This window comes from Podarcis erhardii (genome assembly GCF_964252035.2).
Source record: "Podarcis erhardii genome assembly, chromosome: 3".
In the NCBI taxonomy this organism is placed as follows: Eukaryota; Metazoa; Chordata; class Lepidosauria; order Squamata; family Lacertidae; genus Podarcis; species Podarcis erhardii.
Genome location: NC_138507.1, coordinates 1,840,646 through 1,862,720, shown reverse-complemented (window position 1 = coordinate 1,862,720; position 22,075 = coordinate 1,840,646). Strand labels below are relative to the sequence as shown.

General features: G+C 41.2%; 1 protein-coding gene and 1 long non-coding RNA gene across 11 annotated transcripts in view; one reads left to right on the top strand and one right to left on the bottom strand.

Annotated features, from left to right (window-relative positions):
• The window catches only part of LOC309338516, a 230,229-nt gene that overhangs the window by 104,207 nt on the left and 103,947 nt on the right, over nt 1–22,075 (bottom strand). The gene's annotated exons all lie outside the window — the stretch shown is intronic.
• The window catches only part of RUNX2 (RUNX family transcription factor 2), a gene marked incomplete at its 5' end in the record, with an annotated part of 233,279 nt that overhangs the window by 168,972 nt on the left and 42,232 nt on the right, over nt 1–22,075 (top strand). For 4 of the 10 annotated variants that reach the window (XM_081855573.1, XM_081855570.1, XM_081855569.1 and 1 more), the window contains one exon: nt 14,026–14,169. The exons of 4 other annotated variants lie outside the window; for them this stretch is intronic. In XM_081855573.1, the coding sequence (XP_081711699.1) occupies nt 14,026–14,169 (144 nt within the window). Of the gene's footprint in view, nt 1–14,025; nt 18,948–22,075 lie in introns of those variants that run through there. 2 more of the 10 variants (XM_081855567.1, XM_081855574.1) reach the window with 2 other exon arrangements.

Here is a 22,075-nt window from a genome sequence, read left to right as displayed (position 1 = left end):
ATTCTATGATTCTAAGATTGCTCTCTAGCCTCAGTAATTGTGGTCATGGTTTTTGGATAGATTTAGCCTCATTCTAACAACCAGATTCAAGCCCCAAAATAGACAATGTTGTTGTTGTTGTTGTTGTTGTTGTTGTTGTTGTTGTTGTTGTTGTTGTTGTTGACTATTTTAATATTATGCTACAATCACTTCCATCTGTCAAAAATACTTTCGACGAAGAGGGGGGAAACCAGAAAAAATCTGTGACAGAAAAAGACGAGAGAACTCATATGCTCTTAGCAGTTTACGTTTAAAAACTATTAGCGGAAGAAAATAAACTGCTGAAACTTTCTTAAATGGAATATATTTGTTGCTAGTACAGGAAATAGCACACTATAATCAATGTGTGAGTGCACAGATATATGTTTTATCTGAGCTTTTTTGGGCAATGTGTTTTATATTTAGGGCACATATCAGGATTTGCATCTGTTTTCAGAACTTGCTGCTAACAGTTAGTAATGATGCCAAAATATACTTGAGTTCCAGCTTGAGACCAAATGATACTGCCTTTTTTGTTATTCCTAATTTAAGGTCTGATATTAATTAGGGACATTTTCCATAAGCACCATATCCCTTTTCTGAAGTGCTCATTAAAATTATATTAACTTAAACTGGAATAATGCCTTGCAGCCTGAACTGCTTTTGTAATGATTTATTTCTAACTGGCCTTTTTGGCTTTTGTGTAAACAATATGCTAATTCTTAATGGGGGACAACAAAATGTCTTATTCCAGACATCGAAAAGGAACACATCATACCACCCTAGTTTCAAAAACTAAATTCAACCGGTTGTTCAACATGGGAGGCTACAATGTTGGAGCTCTGAACACGGTAGATATGTTCCATTTTTGTATCTAGGAGGAACAGTAAAGTGGACAGAATATTTGAAAAGCCTTTTTATATACAGTGGTACCTTGGTTCTCAAACGCCTTGGTTCACAAACAACTTGGAACCCAAACACTGCAAACCCAGAACTAAGTGTTCCGGTTTGCGAACTTCTTTTGAAAGTCGAACATGCTCCATTTTGAGTGTTACGCTTCCAATTTGAGTGCCACACTTTCGTTTGGAGTGTTACACTGAGGTCTGTCTGTTTTTGCTATTTATTTTGCGTTTTTGTGGCTCTCTCTTTTTGGTGTGTGACTGTGTGGAACCCAGTTCAGCTACTGGCTGACTGTGTGACTGCAGTACATTGTTTATTGCTTTCATTTTATGTATCAATGGTCTCGTTAGATAGGAAAATTCATGTTAAATTGCTGTTTTGGGGGTTGTTTTTAAAAGTCTGGAATGGATTAATCCATTTTGTATTACTTGCTATGGGAAAGTGTGCCTTGGTTTGGGAACGCTTTGGTTTTGGAATGCTTTGGTTTTGGAACGGACTTCCGGAATGGATTAAGTTTGAGATCCAAGGTACCACTGTATTTAAAAAGTCTGATAAAGTAATGAAATAAAAAGTAATAAAGTAGAACTGAGAAGCTCTCTTTTTCAACTAGAGTTCTTTAGTCAAATAAAACTCAAATCGAGATTAAACCTAACAAAAAGGTAATTGTAATTATCAGGTATTAAAGGGCCATCTCACCTTCAGCAGGCAGACTTAAGACTTACCATTATTCATTTATTTATTACTCCACATTTTAGGCATATGAAATAATTTGTTCATCAATAAACATGAGTCATTTGAAAAATTCTGTACAAAATTTAGATTCTTAAAGTTCACCTCTGAGTCTTGATGGCAATTATTCTCAGACTATTCTCTTGAGTGCACAATTATTTGCAGTGAGGTAGTTTGCAGTATGGCATCTCTTGCCTCCCTCCTCCTGCCTCCCCCACTAAACCCCCCCCCCCCACAACAGGCCCCAGAGATGGAGAAGAGAGAGAAAAAACAATTATGAGGCACATGAGGATTATGCAGCAGTAAATAGTTCCTCTTTTTGTGAAGAAGAAGAAGAAGAAGAAGAAGAAGAAGAAGAAGAAGAAGAAGAAGAAGAAGAAGAAGAAGAAGAAGAAGAAGCAGCAGCAGCAGCAGAGAGCCAAGCAATGCAAGAGAAATGATTTCTGGGCTTGCCAGAGCGCAACCTCCTCCTGCCTTTCTCTTCATTCTCTATCCCTTTTATCCATCCTCTGGTTGCCTTCCATGCCCCTTGCTCCTTTTCCCCTCCCTCCTCTGCTCTTCTTTCCTCACTCTCTTCCCTCAGCTCATTTCCTTTCTTCCTCCACCTCCTTCTCCTTCCATCCATTTCCGGAATTGTCCCCTTCACTCCAACCTTCCTTTTTAATCTTTACACTATTCTTTTTCTGCCTACATCATTTGCCCCTTTCCCCCTTTCTCCTTCATCATTCACTTTCCCCATCTTACATCCATCTAAGCTTTCCATCCATCCTCCCCTTCTTCTCCTTTGTGTTCACACTCTTCCTCTCCTCCTCCAGCTGGTGATACTGTAATAGTGTTTTCTCTCTCCCCCTCCCCCAATCTAATGACAAACCTAGACAGCATCTTAAAAAGCAGAGACATCACCTTGCCAACAAAGGTCCGTATAGTTCAAGCTATGGTTTTCCCAGTAGTGATGTATGGAAGTGAGAGCTGGACCATCAAGAAGGCTGATCGCCAAAGAATGGATGCTTTTGAATTCTGGTGCTGGAGGAGACTCTTGAGAGTCCCATGGACTGCAAGAAGATCAAACCTCTCCATTCTGAAGGAAATCAGCCCTGAGTGCTCACTGGAAGGACAGATCCTGAAGCTGAGGCTCCAAGACTTTGGCCACCTCATGAGAAGAGAAGACTCCCTGGAAAAGACCCTGATGTTGGGAAAGATGGAGGGCACAAGGAGAAGGGGACGACAGAGGACGAGATGGTTGGATAGTGTTTTCGAAGCTACCAGCATGAGTTTGACTAAACTGAGGGGGGCAGTGGAAGACAGGAGGGCCTGGCGTGCTCTGGTCCAGGGGGCCACGAAGAGGCGGACAGGACTAAACGACTAAACAACAACAACAACCTCGCCCCTATTCAAGTCTATGGAAAGGATTTTAAAGTTCTGTCTCAGAGGGAGGCGCCTACACACATCTGGAATCTACACACATATAAAAAAAACACTGTGAAAATGCTTTTTAAAAGAAAGCTTTGAAAAACACATTGAATTTTGCATAGCTCACTCTCGCCATCTAGTGTCACATTTGTATATTGCACTTTACAACACATTGAAAGTGTTTTACCGGTAATTGCAGCTGTATAGCTGAGTCCCCTCCCTCTCTGTGTGTGTGTTTCTGTGTTTCCCTTTGTTTTTGTCTTTCTCTGTCTTTTTCCTCCCTCACACGCAGGAAGACAGCATCAGAATGATAATCTGTCCACATACACACAACCCTCCCCATAAAACAAAAAGAAAAGGGGCTTGGTTTGGAGGGGATAATTTGTCATTTTTCTGCAGCATGCCCAAACTGAAAAGGGGGGAAGTTCACAGGATTCTTTTGGTATGTGAAATGTTTTTCCTCTGATGTATATGGAAGAGATGCTTGTTCTCTTTCCTTGTCTGTTTGTCCTTTTTATTCAGATTGTATTTTCTTCAGGCATCGGGTATGTGTTGGGTTTAAACTCCTCCTCTGGCTGTTTTGCAAAGTCCTTGCTTCTGATCGTCTCAGCAAGCAGCTACAAGGAAAAGGAAACAGGGAAACATGGCTGAAGGAAAGCCTGGCAAGAGCAGCTTTCCAACGCCTGTTCCCCTTTGGCCTCTTCACATGGTCCAGCAGTGCTGTGGTCATTCAGTGAGCACACAGGGGGCAGTATCATGGTATTGGTTCTGCACGCGCGCACACCTTTGCACATCTGTAATGTGCCTGCATGCACATGCTTGTACAGGCGTAGGGACAAGAAGGAATCCTGCCTTTGCATCCTACCGTGAACATATATTACAGACATGCAGTGCAGATGTCCTGTGCGGGGCCAGAATATGATTAACAGTATCATAGCTTTGGGAGGAAGGGCTGGATATAAATTTAAGTATGCACTGTGGCTTGGGATCTCCTGATAGTTAACTGTGTATAAATGGAAATAACAAACAAATAAGAGAAGTCTATTTTATTTCATTGCATGAAAAACAGTCATTGCCATTTCTGTACTGGTTTCCAGCATTATAAATTATACTGTGGTATTTGCTAGTGAAATCAAATACCATCCGATCCCCACAAACAGGAATATAGTTTCCATTCCATCCACTTCCTTTTTTTGGTATGTGGAAAATAAAGAAATTTCCTTGCTGCTTAGAAACTCGATCAAAACATTTTTTAAAATCTACGGAAGATAGTCTCTGAAACTGTATCTACTGCAGGATTGCCAACATGCAGAGAGTGCTGCATTCTTTAGAAAACTAATCTTTTGTAGGATTTCTGATTGCCTGGAGAATCGTCTACATCTGCAGGCCCAACGCAGACATGCCAAAGCCCAGGGGTGCAGCAGGGTCTGGACTGGGTGCATCAGTGGAACACATGAAAAGGGCTTAGGAGAAAAGGGCAGGTGTACTTTGTTCATAGGAACCCTTATTATCTTTGGCTGCTGGGTATTTTTTTGTTTCGCAAGTGGATTCTCCTTTGAGTTAAGGGCCATTTCTCCATTGTTTCCCAGTAAAAGCCCCTTTCCCACCTGTGCCCTTGTAGACTCATAGGTTCGGAGGCATGGGAGTCGAGTGTTACAGCACTTTTGGGTGTGTGAATTGAGTTCTGCTGTAGTTTATATATGCTCGGTGCTTTGCCATGATTGGTTGCTGTGCTAGATTGAATTCTAGCCAATATGGCTGGCTAATGTAGGGAGAGCTATTGTCATGGACTGACATTTTAAAAAGGTATTTTTTGTGCACGTTGTCTGGCTGCTGTCTTTCAATCATAGCTGTCAATGTTTCCATTTTTTTTAAGGGAAATTCCCTTATTCCGAATAGGATTCCTCGCAAGAAAAGGGAAAAGTTAACAGCTATGCCTTCAATATTAGATAAAACCATGACTGACCTGGCTGCTCCTCTGCTCCTTCCCTGACACATCCCATTTTCTGTCCATTTTAGCCCCTGGCTTCATAACTGCATTGCATAAATGTACGTCCTAATGGCACGGCAGTGTCTGGGCTGCTGTACAAGCACAGTATTGCACTGAGTGCATTATTTCAGCACCTTCAACATGACACTGACCCCCTGATGTCTGCTAGCAATGGCTCGGCTGTGGCTTTGCTCATTACAAATACTGTATAGAGACGGAGAAAGTGCAAGTGATTTATGCTTCTACTCTGCTTGTGCTGCCTATATAACGTCTGAAGTACAAAACTTGTGTGAATGGAAATCTGTAGCTGCTAGAGGGAGGGGGAGCCCCTCCAATGTCAGATGACATTTACACAAACAGAACTAAAGCGGCTTTTGAACTAAGTAAATAATAATAATAATAATAATAGTCACAAAATAAATGTTGGGCATGAAGAAGATAAGTTTTGTATCTCATGTATTCAACACAGTTTCCACACACAACCACGTATTCACTGCACCAGAAACAAATGTGCAATTAAGGTGGGATGGTGGACTGCAGATGGAGATAACAACTAAATACCAGCTGTATATTTATTGTTTCTGTATAGAACTCTGAGGATGACGATACCTCTCTCCTCCCCCCGCATCCCAAATCACCTTTTATGTTAAAATCTGCAGTTGGAGGAACAGGAGCTACTATTTAAGCTTTGCAGTCTTCTGCATAGCTCTTGTCTCCAAAAGCATTTACTTTCAGTTACCTTGATACAGAATGAGATTTGGGAGACATCATAATATGCAGAAGAAAAAGTGGAATATTAAGGTACTGAAGGACGAATGGATGGATGGGGCGAAGACTGGGGCAGAAGTCTTCACTAATACACTCTGTCGTATTAGGACCTCAGGTGACTCCTTCACCTGCTGCTTCAGGACAAAGGCCCATCTGGTCCAGCTCCCTGTTCTCACACGGGCCAGCTAGATGCTTGTGGGAATCCTGGATGCAGGGTGCGGTCGTAGCCCCCTTCTTCTACTCCCTTCTTCTGCAGTTTCCAGCAAGTGGCATCCAGAGAGGTGCACTGCCTCTCATAGTGGACATAGGGCACATAGAGCTCAGCCCCATGGATGTTTCTCCCAAGGTTGCCTTTTGTTTCTCCCAAGACTGCAATCTGAAGTTGGAAGAGGCAACTTAACTCTTTCTTGTTTTTTTTTTTTAAAAAATATTGTTGAAACTGTCCCTTCTGGGGGGAAAATATAATCCCTGCTATGCCTCTGCTTCTGATAGGAAGGAAGGAAGGAAGGAAGGAAGGAAGGAAGGAAGGAAGGAAGGAAGGAACGGGGTTTGGGTTTGAGCCTGGGGTCTCCTGGCCAAAGCAGGCTATGGCACTGAGAGATGCCTTCCAGCCATCTCAAAGCAGTGTGCTGGATACTATCTGGTTTGCAATCTCTGGTTTTAATGTGTCACAACTGCAACAGACAGGCTGAAGGAAGGTGTACCATCTGAAGGGAGTTTTTGTAAGCTTCACATGACCATCAATTAATATTTTTATGTGCAATTTGGAAAATGATTCTGGCCACACATGTTGAATAAAGAGTTTTTTCCTGCCTCTTAACCTACACCCACGCAGCACATATTCCTTCTCCATAGATCTCTGAGAGGGGGTGGCTGAGGGGGCAGCTAATTAAAACACCACAGGCAGCTGTTGTGACATTAATGGCTCCCCCTGATTTATGATAAGAATACTGAATATTCATGCTGCTTTTTTTAGAACAGAAAAGCAGTTATTTATTTATTTATTTATTTATTTATGGCTCCAGTAGTTTGGTAGCCCCAAGTTGAGTGTGTATTTAATGGAACTGAAATAAGTGCTGTGAGGGTGGATTTCTATCTTTCCTCTGCCACCCTTTGGCTAATCTGAGGCACACCACCACATCTGAAGCTACTTGGCTCCTTATGGATTTCATGGAAACGGATTCTAGGAAAGTGTTTCCATATGTGTGTTCCCAATATATCCCGGCTCCTTCTAAATGGGAGTACAAACTCGTGCAGAGGCTGGAAATGGCTTCAGGATGTGACAGAGAAGTCACATGGCCCCCATGCGCTGTGGGTGGCCTTTTGTGTTGGCTTGTGTCCTACAGTAGATTCAGTTTCAAAGAGTATCTTCCTTCCCTTTGCTTAAAAGTTTTTAATAAAGCCCTTAAACAGCAAGGAGGTTTCTTTCTTTTCCAAAAAAAGGGGGGAAGTGGGTGGAGGGAGTAGAAGTGTATTATTTGAATGGTATTCTGAAGGAATAGTTTATTCTCCAGTTTGTGGAGACGGGATAGTATTTGATTGCACTGGCAAATATTACAAGTACAATTTATAAGACTGGAAAGCAGGGCAGAAATTGGCAGGACTGTGTGTGTTTTCTTCTAAAATAAAACGAAGTATCCTTCCAGTCCCCAGGGCAGGACAGCCTCCCCGTTATTCTTAACATTTTGCATGAGTGCAAGATGTCTGCAGCTCTGAGGAATAAGTTCATAGGCAAAATATGTTTCTAAACTGCCTTCTAAATCCTAATGTAATTCTGACAAAAATATTATTCAAGAAACTTCTTGCATGTTTTCCTTAGTATTCATATCTCCCAACAAAAAGTAAAAGAAAAAAACTTTGTCAAAATTGAACTAAAATTGATCCTATTGCCAGTGCACTGCAAGTAATTGTACTTTCCCCAGCAGAGTCTAAAGAGTAGAAATATAAAAGTCCCCGCACCCTGACCAATAGCTGAGAGCAGCTGGAGGAGGAGGAGGAGGAGAGGGCTGTGAGTGGAGGGGGACCCTCTCCTCATCCTCTGGACCCCCTGCAGCACCTGGAGCTGGGAGTGACAAGGGGGGCTGAATGGGATGCAGCCCGGGGGAAGGATGGCGTCGGCCTTTTCCAGGATCTCTTCTCGCTGTGAGACTTTCGTGGCTGAGCTGAGATTTTATTTGTACCCTGGGAGGCTGAGAGGGAAGGTGTGTCGGAAGGGAAATGAATGGGCCTTGATTTATATATATTGGTAACTTTGTTTTAGTGTAACATTTCTATATGTGACTGTATTTTTGTAATATTTCTGTAAGTTTTCTGTTGTGGCTTCAGTTTTTTTGTATACTTCTTAGAGATATCTTTAATATAGTAAGCAGTACAGAAATTAAATTGGGCTTGCCAAATTTACTGTGGTGGGACTATTTCCTCGGCTTACTGGCCCAAGGCAGGGTACATGTACTTAAGGAGAGGTGGCGCTGTGGTCTAAACTACTGAGCCTCTTGGGCTTGCCTGTCAGAAGGTTGGCGGTTCAAATCCGCATGATGGAATGAGCTCCTGTTGCTCTGTCCCAGCTCCAGCCAACCTAGCAGTTTGAAAGCACACCAGTGCAAGTAGATAAACAGGTACTGCTGTGTTGGGAAGGTAAACATCATTTCCATGTGCTCTGGTTTCCGTCATGGTGTCCTGTTGCACCAGAAAGGGTTTAGTCCTGCTGGCCACATGACCCGGAAAGCCATCTGTGGACAAACGCCGGCTCCCTTGGCCTGAAAGCGAGATGAACCCCATAGTCCGCTTTGACTGGACTTAACCGTCCAGGGGTCCTTTACTTTTTTAGAAATTAAATAATCAAACACTTTTTTATTTTGATTCCATATAAATTTACATACATAAGTGGTGAATACCCAATAAGATAACGTATGTTGTTGAGTTCTAGTAAAATTAGGTTATCCTTCACTACTTTTTTGTACCAAAAACATGTTATGCCCCTAAGGTCTCTGGGGTGGTCTCCATATTGAGATTAAAATAAAAATAGATCTTCAAGCTCATCAGAAGTCTGGAATCATATTACCGATGCCTATTATATTTCTTTCCCTGGTCCTGAAGTATTACATTGATGGGCATAAGCCGAACAAGAACAGTTTGGTGATGCAAGTTTAAAGTCCTACCACTTCAGAGGCTGGAATATTTTTTTTCTCCTTCCCCCTGTCCTGTCCCAGTGTGTTTTGCTTCTGGTTGAGGGTAAACGTGGCTCGGCCGTCAGCTCTGGAGTAACTCTCAGTAATTTCACAAAAGTGGGAACTGCAACAAAATATTGCAGCGTGCCCTCACGATCTAAAAGGGGTGCTGCTGTTCAGGGTCTCATGCTCTCTCCTTTTCTAGGTTACTCCATTTTATTTTCTCACCCAGTTTTTTAGCTTTTTCAAATGATTTTCAACATTCATGGCAACTCCTCATTAGGCTGTTTGAGTTTGCCCACAGGTGTAACACACACAGTTCTGGGAAATTGCCTTTCTCATTTATCTAGCTTTTTTGAGTCCACCTCCTGCTTTTCTTTCCTCTTGAGTGTCTAGGTCTTAAAGACTTACAGTGCACCTAAAACGAATCAGCTCCCTCCCCAACCAATTAATAATGTACCATTTTTTCAGAATGTCAGAGAAACTGCAAAAGATTAACTTTTATCATTATTACATGGACAAAACCTGGTATAATAAACCATCAAGAAAAGGTGTGAGGGCTTATTTATCCCGTTAACAAAAAATAAGACAAATCTTGGCTATAGTGGTTGAAAGTTTTAAGATTGTCTTGTGATCTCCTTAAAGGGTGACCTCTGTGTGTTCTTCTCAGGAGTTAATCTGTACATAGCATATTACTGTTGGGAATCAACTGAAAATTATGGGCCAACATGGCAAAAATAAGTAAGTATTTGCGTAAACAAATGGCTTTACAAACGAAAGCAGACCATACTGCTTTCTGCAGCCTCCCACCCGTATTAAGTTCAGTGAGGCTTAGACTCAGGTAGGTGTTCACTGGATTTCAGCCTCAGTTTTTTCTCACTAATTGCTCACCAGCTCAGTGATTAAATGCAGACTAGTACTGGCTGCTTGGTGGATATGGAAAACTGAGGTGGGGGGCATTGCAAATTACTGTATTTTCTCAGTAGAAAGGAAGCCCCATTTATTTCAAATGAGTTGCTTCCAAGTAAAATATACCTGCTGGGATGCAGGTGACACTGTGGTCGAAACCACCAAGCCCCTTGGGCTTGCTGATTGCAAGGTCAGCATTTTGAATCCGTGCAACGAGGTGAGCTCCTGTTGCTTTGTCCCAGCTCCTGTCAACTTACCAGTGCGAGTAGATAAATAGGTACTGCTGTGGCGGGAAGGTAAATGGGATTTCAGTGCACTTGGGCTTCTGTCATGGTGTTCCATTGTGCCAGAAGTGGTTTAGTCCTGCTGGCCACATGACCCGGAAAGCTAGCTGTGGACAAACGCTGGCTCCCTCAGCCTGAAAGCAGAGATGAGCACTGCACCCCATAGTCAAAATCGGCTGGAATTAACAGTCCAGGGGTCCTTTACCTTTTTACCATACCAACGCTAGCCAACTGTGTTTTATGCTATAAAGACAGCACACTTGGGGAGTAAATAAAATAATGTGGAGATGGATAAAAGTACTTAAACAAATATACCCCAGTTCCCTTCTGAGTCCCAGGTGGGGGTGGTCAGCATTCCTTATCCTGATGGCTTAGCAACTGTGGTTACGTGTCTTCTGCAACAGCAGCTTCTTCATATCTTCCTCCAGTAAGCCTTATAATGCTGCCTCCGTGTTTTGCTTTCTAACTTTTATAGACTCCTCCTTCATGCAAAACATATGCTCTACCTATGAGCTATAGTTACTGCATAATTTCAACAGACGCAGAAAAGAGAAAATTGTGATTCTTGTTCTGCTTACCTTATTAATTTAACAGTAATGTAAGCAGAAATGGATCACTATTAATCTTTTCACTAACTTTAAATTTCCCAATAAATATTACTTCCTTTTCATAGTATGAAGGAGGAAGCAATGTGCTTTGCTTTTAAAATAACAACTTTGTTTCTGGGTGGTATTGCCTCTGGCAGAGATGAAGGGGAAAGTCCCTTCCCAGCAGAGGGTTTGCCACAGAAGGGATAGAGGAGAGATTAGGACCAGCTACAAGGAGGAAAAACCTAGAATCTTACATCAATTTCAGAACAAGTTGTTTCAAGTCATGGTCAGGCTCTGCATTTTCAGATTCAAACTGGATGATGCCCATTTTCTTATGCCTAAATGCACTGTAGCTAATGACACGACTACGTATATTTTCCATTTTGCCTGTTGAAGTCCTACTTCTTGTCTGCTAAAAGGTTAAGTGCCTTAAAGTATTTGCTGGGCCAAACCAGAATGTCCAGGACGTTCTAGAACCAAGCAGCAGCAAACCAGCTACAGTAGAGCTTAGAAGTCAAAGGAGGCGGGACACTTTTCATGTGTGTCACTGGGATCAGCATTGGAGACTCTCCTTTCCTGTCTCATGTGGATCCTGGTGATGTGAAAGAGAATATGGAGAGATATCATTACACATTGAAAGCAGTGTAGGTTTTACATTTGGATTGGCATTTAAAGTCTGGTGGCAAAGTTATTTCAGCAGGCATCAGAGAATTATTTATTTATTACTATTTATATTTAATTATTGTCCCACGATATAGTTCTCTGTGTATCCTCTGCTGCCACTCTCAGGGCAATATCTCTTGGTAATGATCTCATGCCACTGTCAAGCAAGGCCATTGGGAAGAACAGTCACAAAACCTTCAGGTTTGGGTGACTGTTTGCTGAGGTGAACTGGTTGCTGTTTTCTGCATTAAACAATACCTGTTTATGAACTAGATGTTTCTCCCACATTGCAAGTAGCCAGGTAGCAAAGATGGCTCAAATCTTCAAAAAGTGGGCAGTACTCTGCTATGCCGCTCTTATTTTTCTTTCCCTTGCCTCTACCCACCTAAAACTCTTCCTTGCCTGTCCAGAATCTGCAAACGGACAGGGCGGTTGCCCTTTTGTCCTGCTTGTCACACTCTTTTGGCCCCTCTTGGTAGTAGGATGTTGAATTACATGTATACAGGTGCAAGAAAGAAGTGGAATCAAAACCACAAACACAAAAACCCTTATTTGACCACACATTTGCTGCCACAACATGCATTTTGAAGAAAGAAAACGAGTGAGGCAGAATGACAAATGACCCACACAAGGCAAGAAGCAAGCATGGTGCAGAGCTGAGATTCGAGCCTCAAACCTTAATCCATTCCCCTTAAATTAATTTATCCTCAAATACTAGTTTTCCTCCCAGATCTCAACCCAGTGTAATTTTCTATCCAGATTCTACCAAACTGATTCTCACTATATGGGTTCCATTGCCCCATCTGCATTCCTCACTTGAATGCCCCTGTAATTGATTAACCCTCAATACCCATTTCCCCCATTCCCTGAAGAAAACCATTTCTATACGGTCTGACCCTCTGTGTTCCTGCCCCCAGGTTTAAGGCGCAGGCAAGAATTTAGACTGGGCAGCCACTAGATTAGTCTGCTAGCCTAGCCTGTCTTCACTACATAACTCCCCATGACAGCTCTACCTAACAAGCCATTCAAATGTTCCAGCTTCCACCACAGTGGCAGACAAGGAGTGAACCTTGAAAACGCTTTTCACTCGACGGCACTAGTTTTGGATACCCCAGATTTTGCTGAGTGAGAAACCTACCACAGTTGGGATAGCAGTCAGTTAACCAATAAAATGATTGACTGAATGACTGCTTCTTATTTGACCACAGTAAATTATTCCATGAAGCCAAGAATTATTGACATTGTATTCTTTGACTAATTGAAAGTTCCACCTTCCTAGCTGCAAAGTTGGACACTTGTGTCTGAGATGGTCGATCCGACATGTTGCATTGCCTTTTTATTTTGATGGTGGGAAAATAACCCTGAAGTATCCTGAAAAATACTCTTTTTTTACCAAGAGTTTAAAGATAGCCTATTTGAATTTATTTTTCTCTTAATCTTCTTCTAGCTTCTTGATATTGGTACTAGCCAATGATTTTCTACACAATTTACCTATATTGATAGTTTTTCATGAAACACTTGCCCTCTTGCCCTTTCGGCCTTGTTTTTCTCCTATGGTGGGCTAGTACAGAAATAAAACTCTACCCCTCCACTGTGTGAGGGCCAACAATCTTATGTTCCTTCTCCCTACATTCTCCCTCCTGGATAGCTTTCCAGCCTTCACCCTCTTAAGCACAGTTCATTACATTGTTGACTATGACTAAACCTAGGTGCTCCTCACTTCATAACGAGATTCGAACCTGGGTTTAAAATGCTAGATTACCGCAATCTGGTTGCTGTTAACCATAGTTAATGTTGATGGCACACATAATAGCAAACTACAATAAAGGAGAATATCTGCATGAACGTGGAAAGAACACACAGACTTGTGACTCTTTTCTGACCCTTTAACTATGGTTAAGGGATGAGAAACATCACATCTGCACATTGTATCACATAAAATGACCCATGGTGGTTTTTCACTGAATTTTAACCATGTTAACGGCTGCTGACGGTTTCCTAACTAGAATCCATATCCATTGCACTTAACCTTCCATTTCAAAGGAGCCCAAAATTACTTTACTCATGCTCAGTTTCCATCACACAGACAAAACTGTGTTTACCCTCTATAATAAATGCTAAGATATGAGGATGACATGGACTTGTACACCACAGTCTGTTTATAAAAATACTTTGGGGCAGTCCAGGTCTATAGCAGGGGAAGGCTGGGAGTGCCACGGGCAGCGGTAGGTACCAACTCAGTATTTGCAAGATTTCTCATGGATAACTGTTGAGGTTTGTGTGGATTTTGACCAGAAGTGTGGTGGAAGGAAATTTACTACATTGATAAATATTAAAAATCTGTCCATGGAGAGCACCTCTATTTGGTCACAGTGGACTCTCATGACCACAGATTGGAAATAAAAGGCGCTAAGTGTTTCTTGTAGTGCTTCTATAGAATGATTTGCTATTCTTGTGGGGAACAAGAATAGAAATGGGTTTCTTTCTTTCTTTCTTTCTTTCTTTTAAAAAAGTTATATCATCACTTTTCAGAGGAAAAAAAAAGAAATTGGATATTTACAGCCTTCTTTCCCCCATGTCTTGTTATAATTTTTTAGGTGCTTCCGAGCTGGGCCCATTTTCAGATCCCAGGCAGTTTGCCAGCCTTTCATCCCTCACTGAGAGCCGCTTCTCCAACCCGCGAATGCACTATCCAGGCACCTTCACTTATGCGCCGCCAGTCACCTCAGGCATGTCATTGGGTATGTCATCCACAACTCATTACCACACCTACTTGCCACCACCTTACCCAGGCTCCTCCCAAAATCAAAGTGGACCATTCCAGACCAGCAGCACTCCCTATCTCTACTACGGCACATCGTCAGGATCATACCAGTTCCCCATGGTGCCAGGAGGAGATCGCTCCCCCTCCAGAATGCTGCCTCCCTGTACCACCACCTCCAACGGCGGCAGCGCACTCTTAAACCCTAACTTGCCTAACCAGAATGAGGGTGTGGAGGCTGATGGAAGCCACAGCAGTTCCCCCACAGTCTTGAATTCTAGTGGCAGAATGGATGAATCCGTTTGGAGGCCATACTGAAAGTTTATTGCACGGCCTAAAGTCAGTGAGCCAAAAAGAAAGAAAGAAAGAAAGAAAGTCAGCTAATTATAAAGTGCCTGTTTTTTTCCTTTTCCTTTGAATAGATTCTCTTGATATGTACAACTGTGTAGCTGGGATGTTATAACAGCTTAGTACATGCATACAACATTAGAATGACCTTCCAGCATCATAGTTCCAATCAATGTAGATCAAAGCACATTTTACTGTCCTCTTGGAAACATTTGTCTGAGTTATATATATTAAAAAATATTGACTCCAGTGCAGAAAGATGCCCATGTCTAGACTCTTGTAAAACATTTTAAAAAATAATAATTAGTGAGTTATTTTGCCAAGAGGGAAGAAATGGACTCCTGCCAATTTTCAAGACAAAGCCCGTGCTTTTTTCTTTTTTGGAACAAACAAAAACAATTCAGGTACAGTTGCAACCATACAATATGCAGGGCCCCTAGGCATGCACAGTGCTTATCACTACTTGTGTTTGTGCTCCTATTTATACCAAAATATCTTCTGATTACAGTAGCTCTTCAACCATATTATCAAAGCCTTGCAGCAGATGAAAGAACTTTTAAGATGCACGGCTTATTTTGTACTGAAAGAGCAGCCGACAAGGTACCAAGGCAGCCTTGTTTACTTTGTGCTATTCATTTATGTGATTTTGTTTTGGCCTTAGATCAGTTAACCAAAATATATATATATTGGGGGAGACCCCCTAAAATAAAATGAAATCTAATTTCTTATGCAAGAAGCAAAAGATAATGGCAATATATCTTACTCAAACCAAAACAGTTTAGGTAGTATGTGTGTCTGGCTATCTTGTTTTATTTTATTAAGTTATAAATATGTAAAAATTGAGGTTATTTGCAAAAAAATGAATTGTCATATAATTTTAAAGAAATATTTATAATTATTTAATGATATTTGATCCCTTTAAAGTTTTCTTAATGTAATGATATGATGACTTAGGTCTCTAAAAATGTTTGTTTTTTAAAAAATACTGACAGACTTTTAGCGGTACAAAATCTCAAGGCTATGCCTGAATTCTGAAAGGCAGTTCCAATATAAACCAGCTGCAATGTGATTTTTTTATATAAAAAAAATGCTTCCATCTCAAAGAAACTTTGATATAGGACATTGTTTTAATTTATGAAGGAAATACTGTTTTAAATGTTATTGGTTATTTGGTTGCCTTTTGCCTTTTTAATCTGTCAGAAATGAACTGGAAAGAGAAGCAGAATGAGTGAAAAGCATTGCTCAAAATTGAATGGGTGGGGACCAAAGTCCTATGCGCCGCGCGTGGTGCTCTCATGTGCAAGATCTTTCTCTCCACTCTCCCTGCTGCAGCCCCTCCCCAAGGCTGGGGGTTGTTTTGTGAGGGCTGCTGCCAGATGTCTTACTCCTGTACTCCGTGCTTAGATCCCAGGCAATGCATTCTGGATAAAATCCCAAATGAAATGCCAGCAAAATTAGTGACCAATCTTATGGGTCTTATCTAGTATCAAATACTAGTTATGATGCATATACTGCATATCAATTGATATTTTAACCATCAGGTTACAAAACAATAAGCACAAATGAACCACTGCAAAGCAGATCTAAATTCAGCAGGACCAGCTTGCATCAATATTTGATTGTTCAAACGTGAATATGGATAATGAAAGTCCTCTTAAGGCCATGTTCCCATTTACACCTGGGACTCATCATCCATCCATCCATCCATCCACCACTTTCAAACTCTTTTTTTGCCAGAATGACAAGCAGGATTAGCTACTTGACAAGTGCCTGAGATCCAACACATTCTGAAGTGTTTGGAGAATTCTTATTTAAACTTCAGAGGACAGTAAGCTCATTGGGCACCGTAGACTCGATTCCAGAAACCGATTTATGAAGCAGGATGTGGGACTGTGGATGAAGCAGAGCCATTTGCGGCTTGACTCCTTTAAAAGGAAGTGTCAGCTTTCCAGAATGCATTGTCTCTCTAGCCTTTTCCATCTTCTCATTTGCACTGCTTTTAGCCTCAACTGCATTCAGCAAACATAATTTTCTTTGGACTGCAGTGCTGCTGAAACTAATGATAAGTGTGGGCTACGTTTTGGCCAACCCAACAATAAGAAATGGTGAAATACTTATGCAAGGTCGTAATATAATTGGACAGTATCAGACTCATCATCTGCTGATTGCTAAGGCAGCCCATTAGAGAGACTCCACATTCCCCTGGATTATTCCTGAAAATTTGGTATGAATCATTTGCTCTTTAGGAAAAAATAATACTTACCTTCTAAAGGTTATATATCAAGTACCCTTTTTGTCAGTTAGAGACACTTTCCTGATGTGTACTTTTCCTTCAAGGACGGGAGCTATTATTGATCCTATTTATTATTTGTGGTAGCTTGAAGCATACCCTTGTCAATTTATTTGTATCTGTAAGATAAGTTTGTTCATTTCAGCAGCACTTAAAAGAGCCAGTGTCTGGTTACACATTTCAAGTTTTGTGGGTTTCTGGTTGTCGTTTATTAAACCAGAAAAAGAAAAGAAAATGAACTTCCAGTGCAAAAGCTGTTGTATATTTAATAAAGGTACTATATTTGTACATTATTTTTATTGCTGAAAGGGGGCTTTTTTAAAGATTTACTATATGCATCTTAAGTAATTTTGTAGGGATATTTTTGTGTTGCTACAGGGGCTGCAGGCAGCAACCCAAAGGCATTTTAAAAGCAAGAAAGCAAGAAAGATGTTCTTGTACAATTAAAATACTGATTTATATTCCTGGATTTAATCCAGCACAGATCATTTTCCTGCTTTGTTCTGTACCTACAGTAATATTTCTGTATCATCACGTTTTAAAACTGGATCATTTGGGATTGAAACTCCAAGTCACTCAGGTGTGCAGTTATGTTTGCCCCAAAATATGCCCATTTCATGCCCTGTGATTATGACTGCACAGAAAAAACCGGTTCATTTTACAAGTCTGAATTAATTATAATTGAAGGGGTGGCAGCGGAAAATATTCACAAGCATCTTTGATAAGCACAAGGCCCTTCTCTGTGGTCTCTCACATTTTAATTTAGTATGCTTTTCTTTTTTTAGACCTAAGCTCTCAGCAGGGAACTTCGTATTCAGTCTTGGATGGTACCTGATTCCTTGATGACACAATATAAATAAGAAAACAAATAAATAAGTTCAAAATGATCTTTGCTCCTAACTCTGCATTTGTTTTGAACTGGCAATTATTCATGTATATCACACATTTTAAGATATCACCCACCCACCCCCAAAACCCCTCCTGCAAATTGCATTCTCTTGTGATTCAGGATGGGAATGTGTGATGATTCATAACATGGGATCCTTTGGGCTGTGTTTAGTATCTCAAGGATGGGAGTTACTTCTTTGAGAAGTGGAAATGCTGGTCCAGTTTGTGGAGTCCATTGTATTAAACTGCTTGTGCAAAGCTTTTTCAAAGAGTATACCAAAGATAAATAAAGAATTTAATTCCAAACTCCTTCCTTAGATGAGGCTGATCGAAGGGTTGGGATTAGATCTCATAATCTCCATTGAGTGAAGTTGGAGTTACTTCAGTGTAAGTGTGTTGGATTGCAACCAAAGTTACTTGGGCACCAGCACCTTAGAGCCCTTAAAAATGGTGCAGGTGCCCCATTTATTTCTGCCCTGCCCAGAGGCAGCCGCCCTGAGCATGGATTTCCTGGTCCTCCTCTCCCGCTCTGCCTCCCCACGCTTTGTTCCAGAGGGGAATCTTTTGCACTGTCTAGTTTACCGGAATACTGCTCCATCTTTTTGTTGGGGCCTGCCATTTGAGTCCTGGTGAAGTAATTGATCAGGAATCACAGAAAAGCCATGAACAAAAGCAATAATTTAAACCTATACAAGTAATGAGGAAAGATAAAAGAAAACCAAGTTTTCTAATATCTTAAAAGTCTGAGATACATTTCATTTCAGCATGTTCTACCTGACATTTTGCCTGTTTACATTTAATTACTTGCTTTATTTTTGTTGCAATTCTTTTAAACAGAACAGCCAGAAACCATATCTTTACGGTAATTTTTGTTTCATAGGTACACTAAGCAACATTCCACATTATTTTTACTTAAATATGTTTTACCAGTCTTGAATTTCTGCTGGAACAAAATGATATTTGTAGCATTTCCTGTAAATACAAGCTTTAATTTCTTTCATTTTTTTCTCCAATTGCTGTTGCCCAAGATTTGCTTTTTATGCACATACTGTACAAACACATTCTTCTTTGTGCTGCAGCCGGCGATTGTGGAAAGGTTTACTTTATCTTCAAAGGGATTATTTGTATCGTATGTTGCAACTGTAAATTGAATTTGTTTGGCATTCTCTCATGATTGTAATATTAATTTTGAGGTTTGAATCTCATTTTCAATAAAATTGCTTTTTTGTTAATGTTGTTCCCTGCTTCTTTGTCTTCTGCCACATCTCCATAATTATCTAGTTTATATTTGTAAATAGACTTGGAGCTGACTGGAGCCAGTGTGCTCTGAAATGTCATACCACGTTTTGGCTGAGAGTGCCTTCTGCTTTTGAAGGATAGAAGCTACTATTTTAAAATAGGATTGCCAAAATTTTAACCACAGTTGCATGAAACCCCTGCTAATCCTGATGCATGGTGCACATCTCATGAAGCTTCAAGGGCCCAAACTGCGGTCCAGATATTGGGTGCTTGCTTAATTAGAATTAGACTGGAGAGGCAATCCTTCTTAATCATTCTGTGCTTAAAAGGAATAAGGGGGGAGTAACAATCCTACAACTGAGGGTAGCAACCTTTCCTCCCCTTAAAGCAACATTCAGTTCCTTAGGTTACAATCTTATGAACACTTAAATCAGGAATATAGTTCAGCTGATGGACCCTTTTCTCTGTAAATGTGCATGGAACCAGGTTATAATACAAAGAGAAACCTAATTTCGTCCTTGTGAAAGTACAAGGCAAAGCAAAAAACGCTATTTTAAGGACATTTCCTTTAAAAGGTGGAAATGGTTTCAAAATCATGAGATTTTAATAAAAGCATAAACAAAGTTATTGTTGTTTTGACTACTTTTATCCTGATTCTATGAGGATAACAGCTCTTTAAGGTCAAAAGTGGCCTCCACTTTTGTAGTGCAAGCTTACATATGTCTACCCAGATGCATAGGAGCCAACAAGGTCCCTTTGGCCCCCCAATAACATTGATGGGCAGTCAAATGGTATGCTATGTCATGTGATCAATTCTGTGGGGCAGAGCTTACCTGCTCCCCCCCATTCAGGTTGGCAACCCTGCACAGCTGTAAGCGCCATAAAGTTCAGTGGGACTTGCAGCCTTTGCCTGTTGGTGTCATCATTCTTAATCTGGCCTTGGTCGTGGTGGTTGTTTTTAGAGAGAGGCCGGATGCTGATGCAGGCATGAGCTTTGTTTACTTTTTCATTTCCGCAGTGGTCAGGAATAAAAACAGAAAACAAACTTCTACTGTCCTTGGTTTGCTTGATTTCATCATACTGTAGCAAACGAATGTTAACTACACATTTTCGTTGTCTGAGATCTGAATAAAGGGCATAATAATGCAAGTAAAGCCTGGTGTGCCTCTTGGGTCTGCTGAGGGGAAGCCAGTGGGAGACCTGAATGCAGGCCAGTCTTGGGAATCCTGGCGGCTGCAACGGGCCTGTGTCCTTTTGCTGCCAATGATGGTGTTCTCCCAACAGAGCAGGATGTTCTCTCTTTATAATAATAGCCAGACCAGATGCTAAACACTTCACTGCTAAACCCTGGATAAGTGAGAAAGGGGAACAGCTGACTTCAGTTAAGATGAACACCAAGAGAATAAGCCAGAAAGTATGAGAAATCTCCAGAGGCCTGTGCTTTATAAACCCCTGTTTGGCAGCAAGATCAGAGCATCAAGACGCAAAACCTAGTGCACGGCATTGCTGCTCCTATCCCGGCTTGAGCTAGTTGCTGAGTGGAGACCTCGGCTTTCTGAGTGTCCCTGCCCCCATCCATCCCCCACATAGTCCACACAGTTCTTAGCCTCATGATTTTCCTTTATGTTTTCTGCCCTTGACACCTAGGTTTTGTGAATCTGTATGATTTTTTTTAAAGCATCACTTCACAAGTCACATGCTGACTGTACAAACATTAAAGCCCACAAGAGCCAAAGAACTCTGAGCAAAACATTAGCAGCCCTGGCACATTTCACATAGGCTTGCACAAGAGCTTCCAGAAGAATTCACAAAGCCTTACACAACAGGTACATTACTGAGCAGCATTCATTTTTCCACTTGTGTGAGAGGCAATGGAAGAGCTTGCACAAGTGGTAAAACATTAGGTTTCCTTTCACTCGTCTTCACACAAAGTTAGTGTTTGGCGTAAAACAACATTTCATGAGCAGAAGACACCTTCTGCATGCGGAAAAGCCCTTTGGATCTGACCCAGCTCTTCTTAAAATAACTACTTTTACCTTTTCTCTCCGCTTCTTTGGTTTGCCTTCTGTTTTGAGTGAAATCAAACTTCTGAAATGGGGGGGGGGGTATTATGGAGGGTAGAATTTCAGCAGAGGAGTGTTGTTTCTTCTTGGCTCTACTGCAGACTGGTGTAAATGCACTATTTGCATCAGAGTTCAAGTTACTGGCTGACAGTAACAATGTGAGATCAGGTTAGCTTAAAAATAAACATTTTAATATATCATCCTTGAAAATAAGTGGCTATAAAAAATTTGAATGCAGAGGTTTCTGTTTCTTTAGAACACTATTTCCAATAATTTATTAATGACCTGTAAGATATTGTTTTTAAAGCCTTCCAAGTCTTGAATGACTGCTGCTCTCCATTTTTTCTAAAAATATTTTGTTGACATGGCCAACATTTTTTTAAAAACATTTTGTTGAGATGGCCAGATCACCCCCAATTCCTCTCCATCTGGTTTGTTGCATTTCCCTTGACAAGGCCACCTTACCTCCCGCTTCTCACAACTGGAAGAGGCAGTAGATCCTCCCCTGGGGAGGGGAAGAGAAGCAGAAACCAATCACGTGTTAGAAGATACCATTGGCAGATAACAACAACAGTCTTTCCTGGCAATATGCAACTGACGGTCCGTGTTTCCAGCTCTTAGGTGTGAGAGAACATACCTAGCGATTAATCTTCACAGAAATTCTGTAGCTGAGATTTATGGGTCCTTCAGTAGACAAATGGATGTGGAGATGATTCCTCAAAGAAGAAGGGGGAGAGGAAGGAAGGGGAACACCATTAAGGGAGTGGGCTCCCAATGTTAGAGGTAGTGGGCTTCTTCATTCCCCCCTTCCTTCATTATACAGTTTAGAAGCCACAGGCTCTGCTAGTGGCACTGAGTGGAGCTGAGGCACCTGCCCTCCTACTTTCATGGAAACACTGGTGTCATTCTGCTATTGTGGACATAATAGCAGAATGCTAACGCTATTCCCAGAGTATCTCTGGCAAGGCAGGGTAGCGGCAGGAGCAGCAGGAAAAGTTGTGTTTCAGTTGCTATGCCACAGAAGCTACTGGCAGAACTGAAGTTCAGTCCCTGGAGGT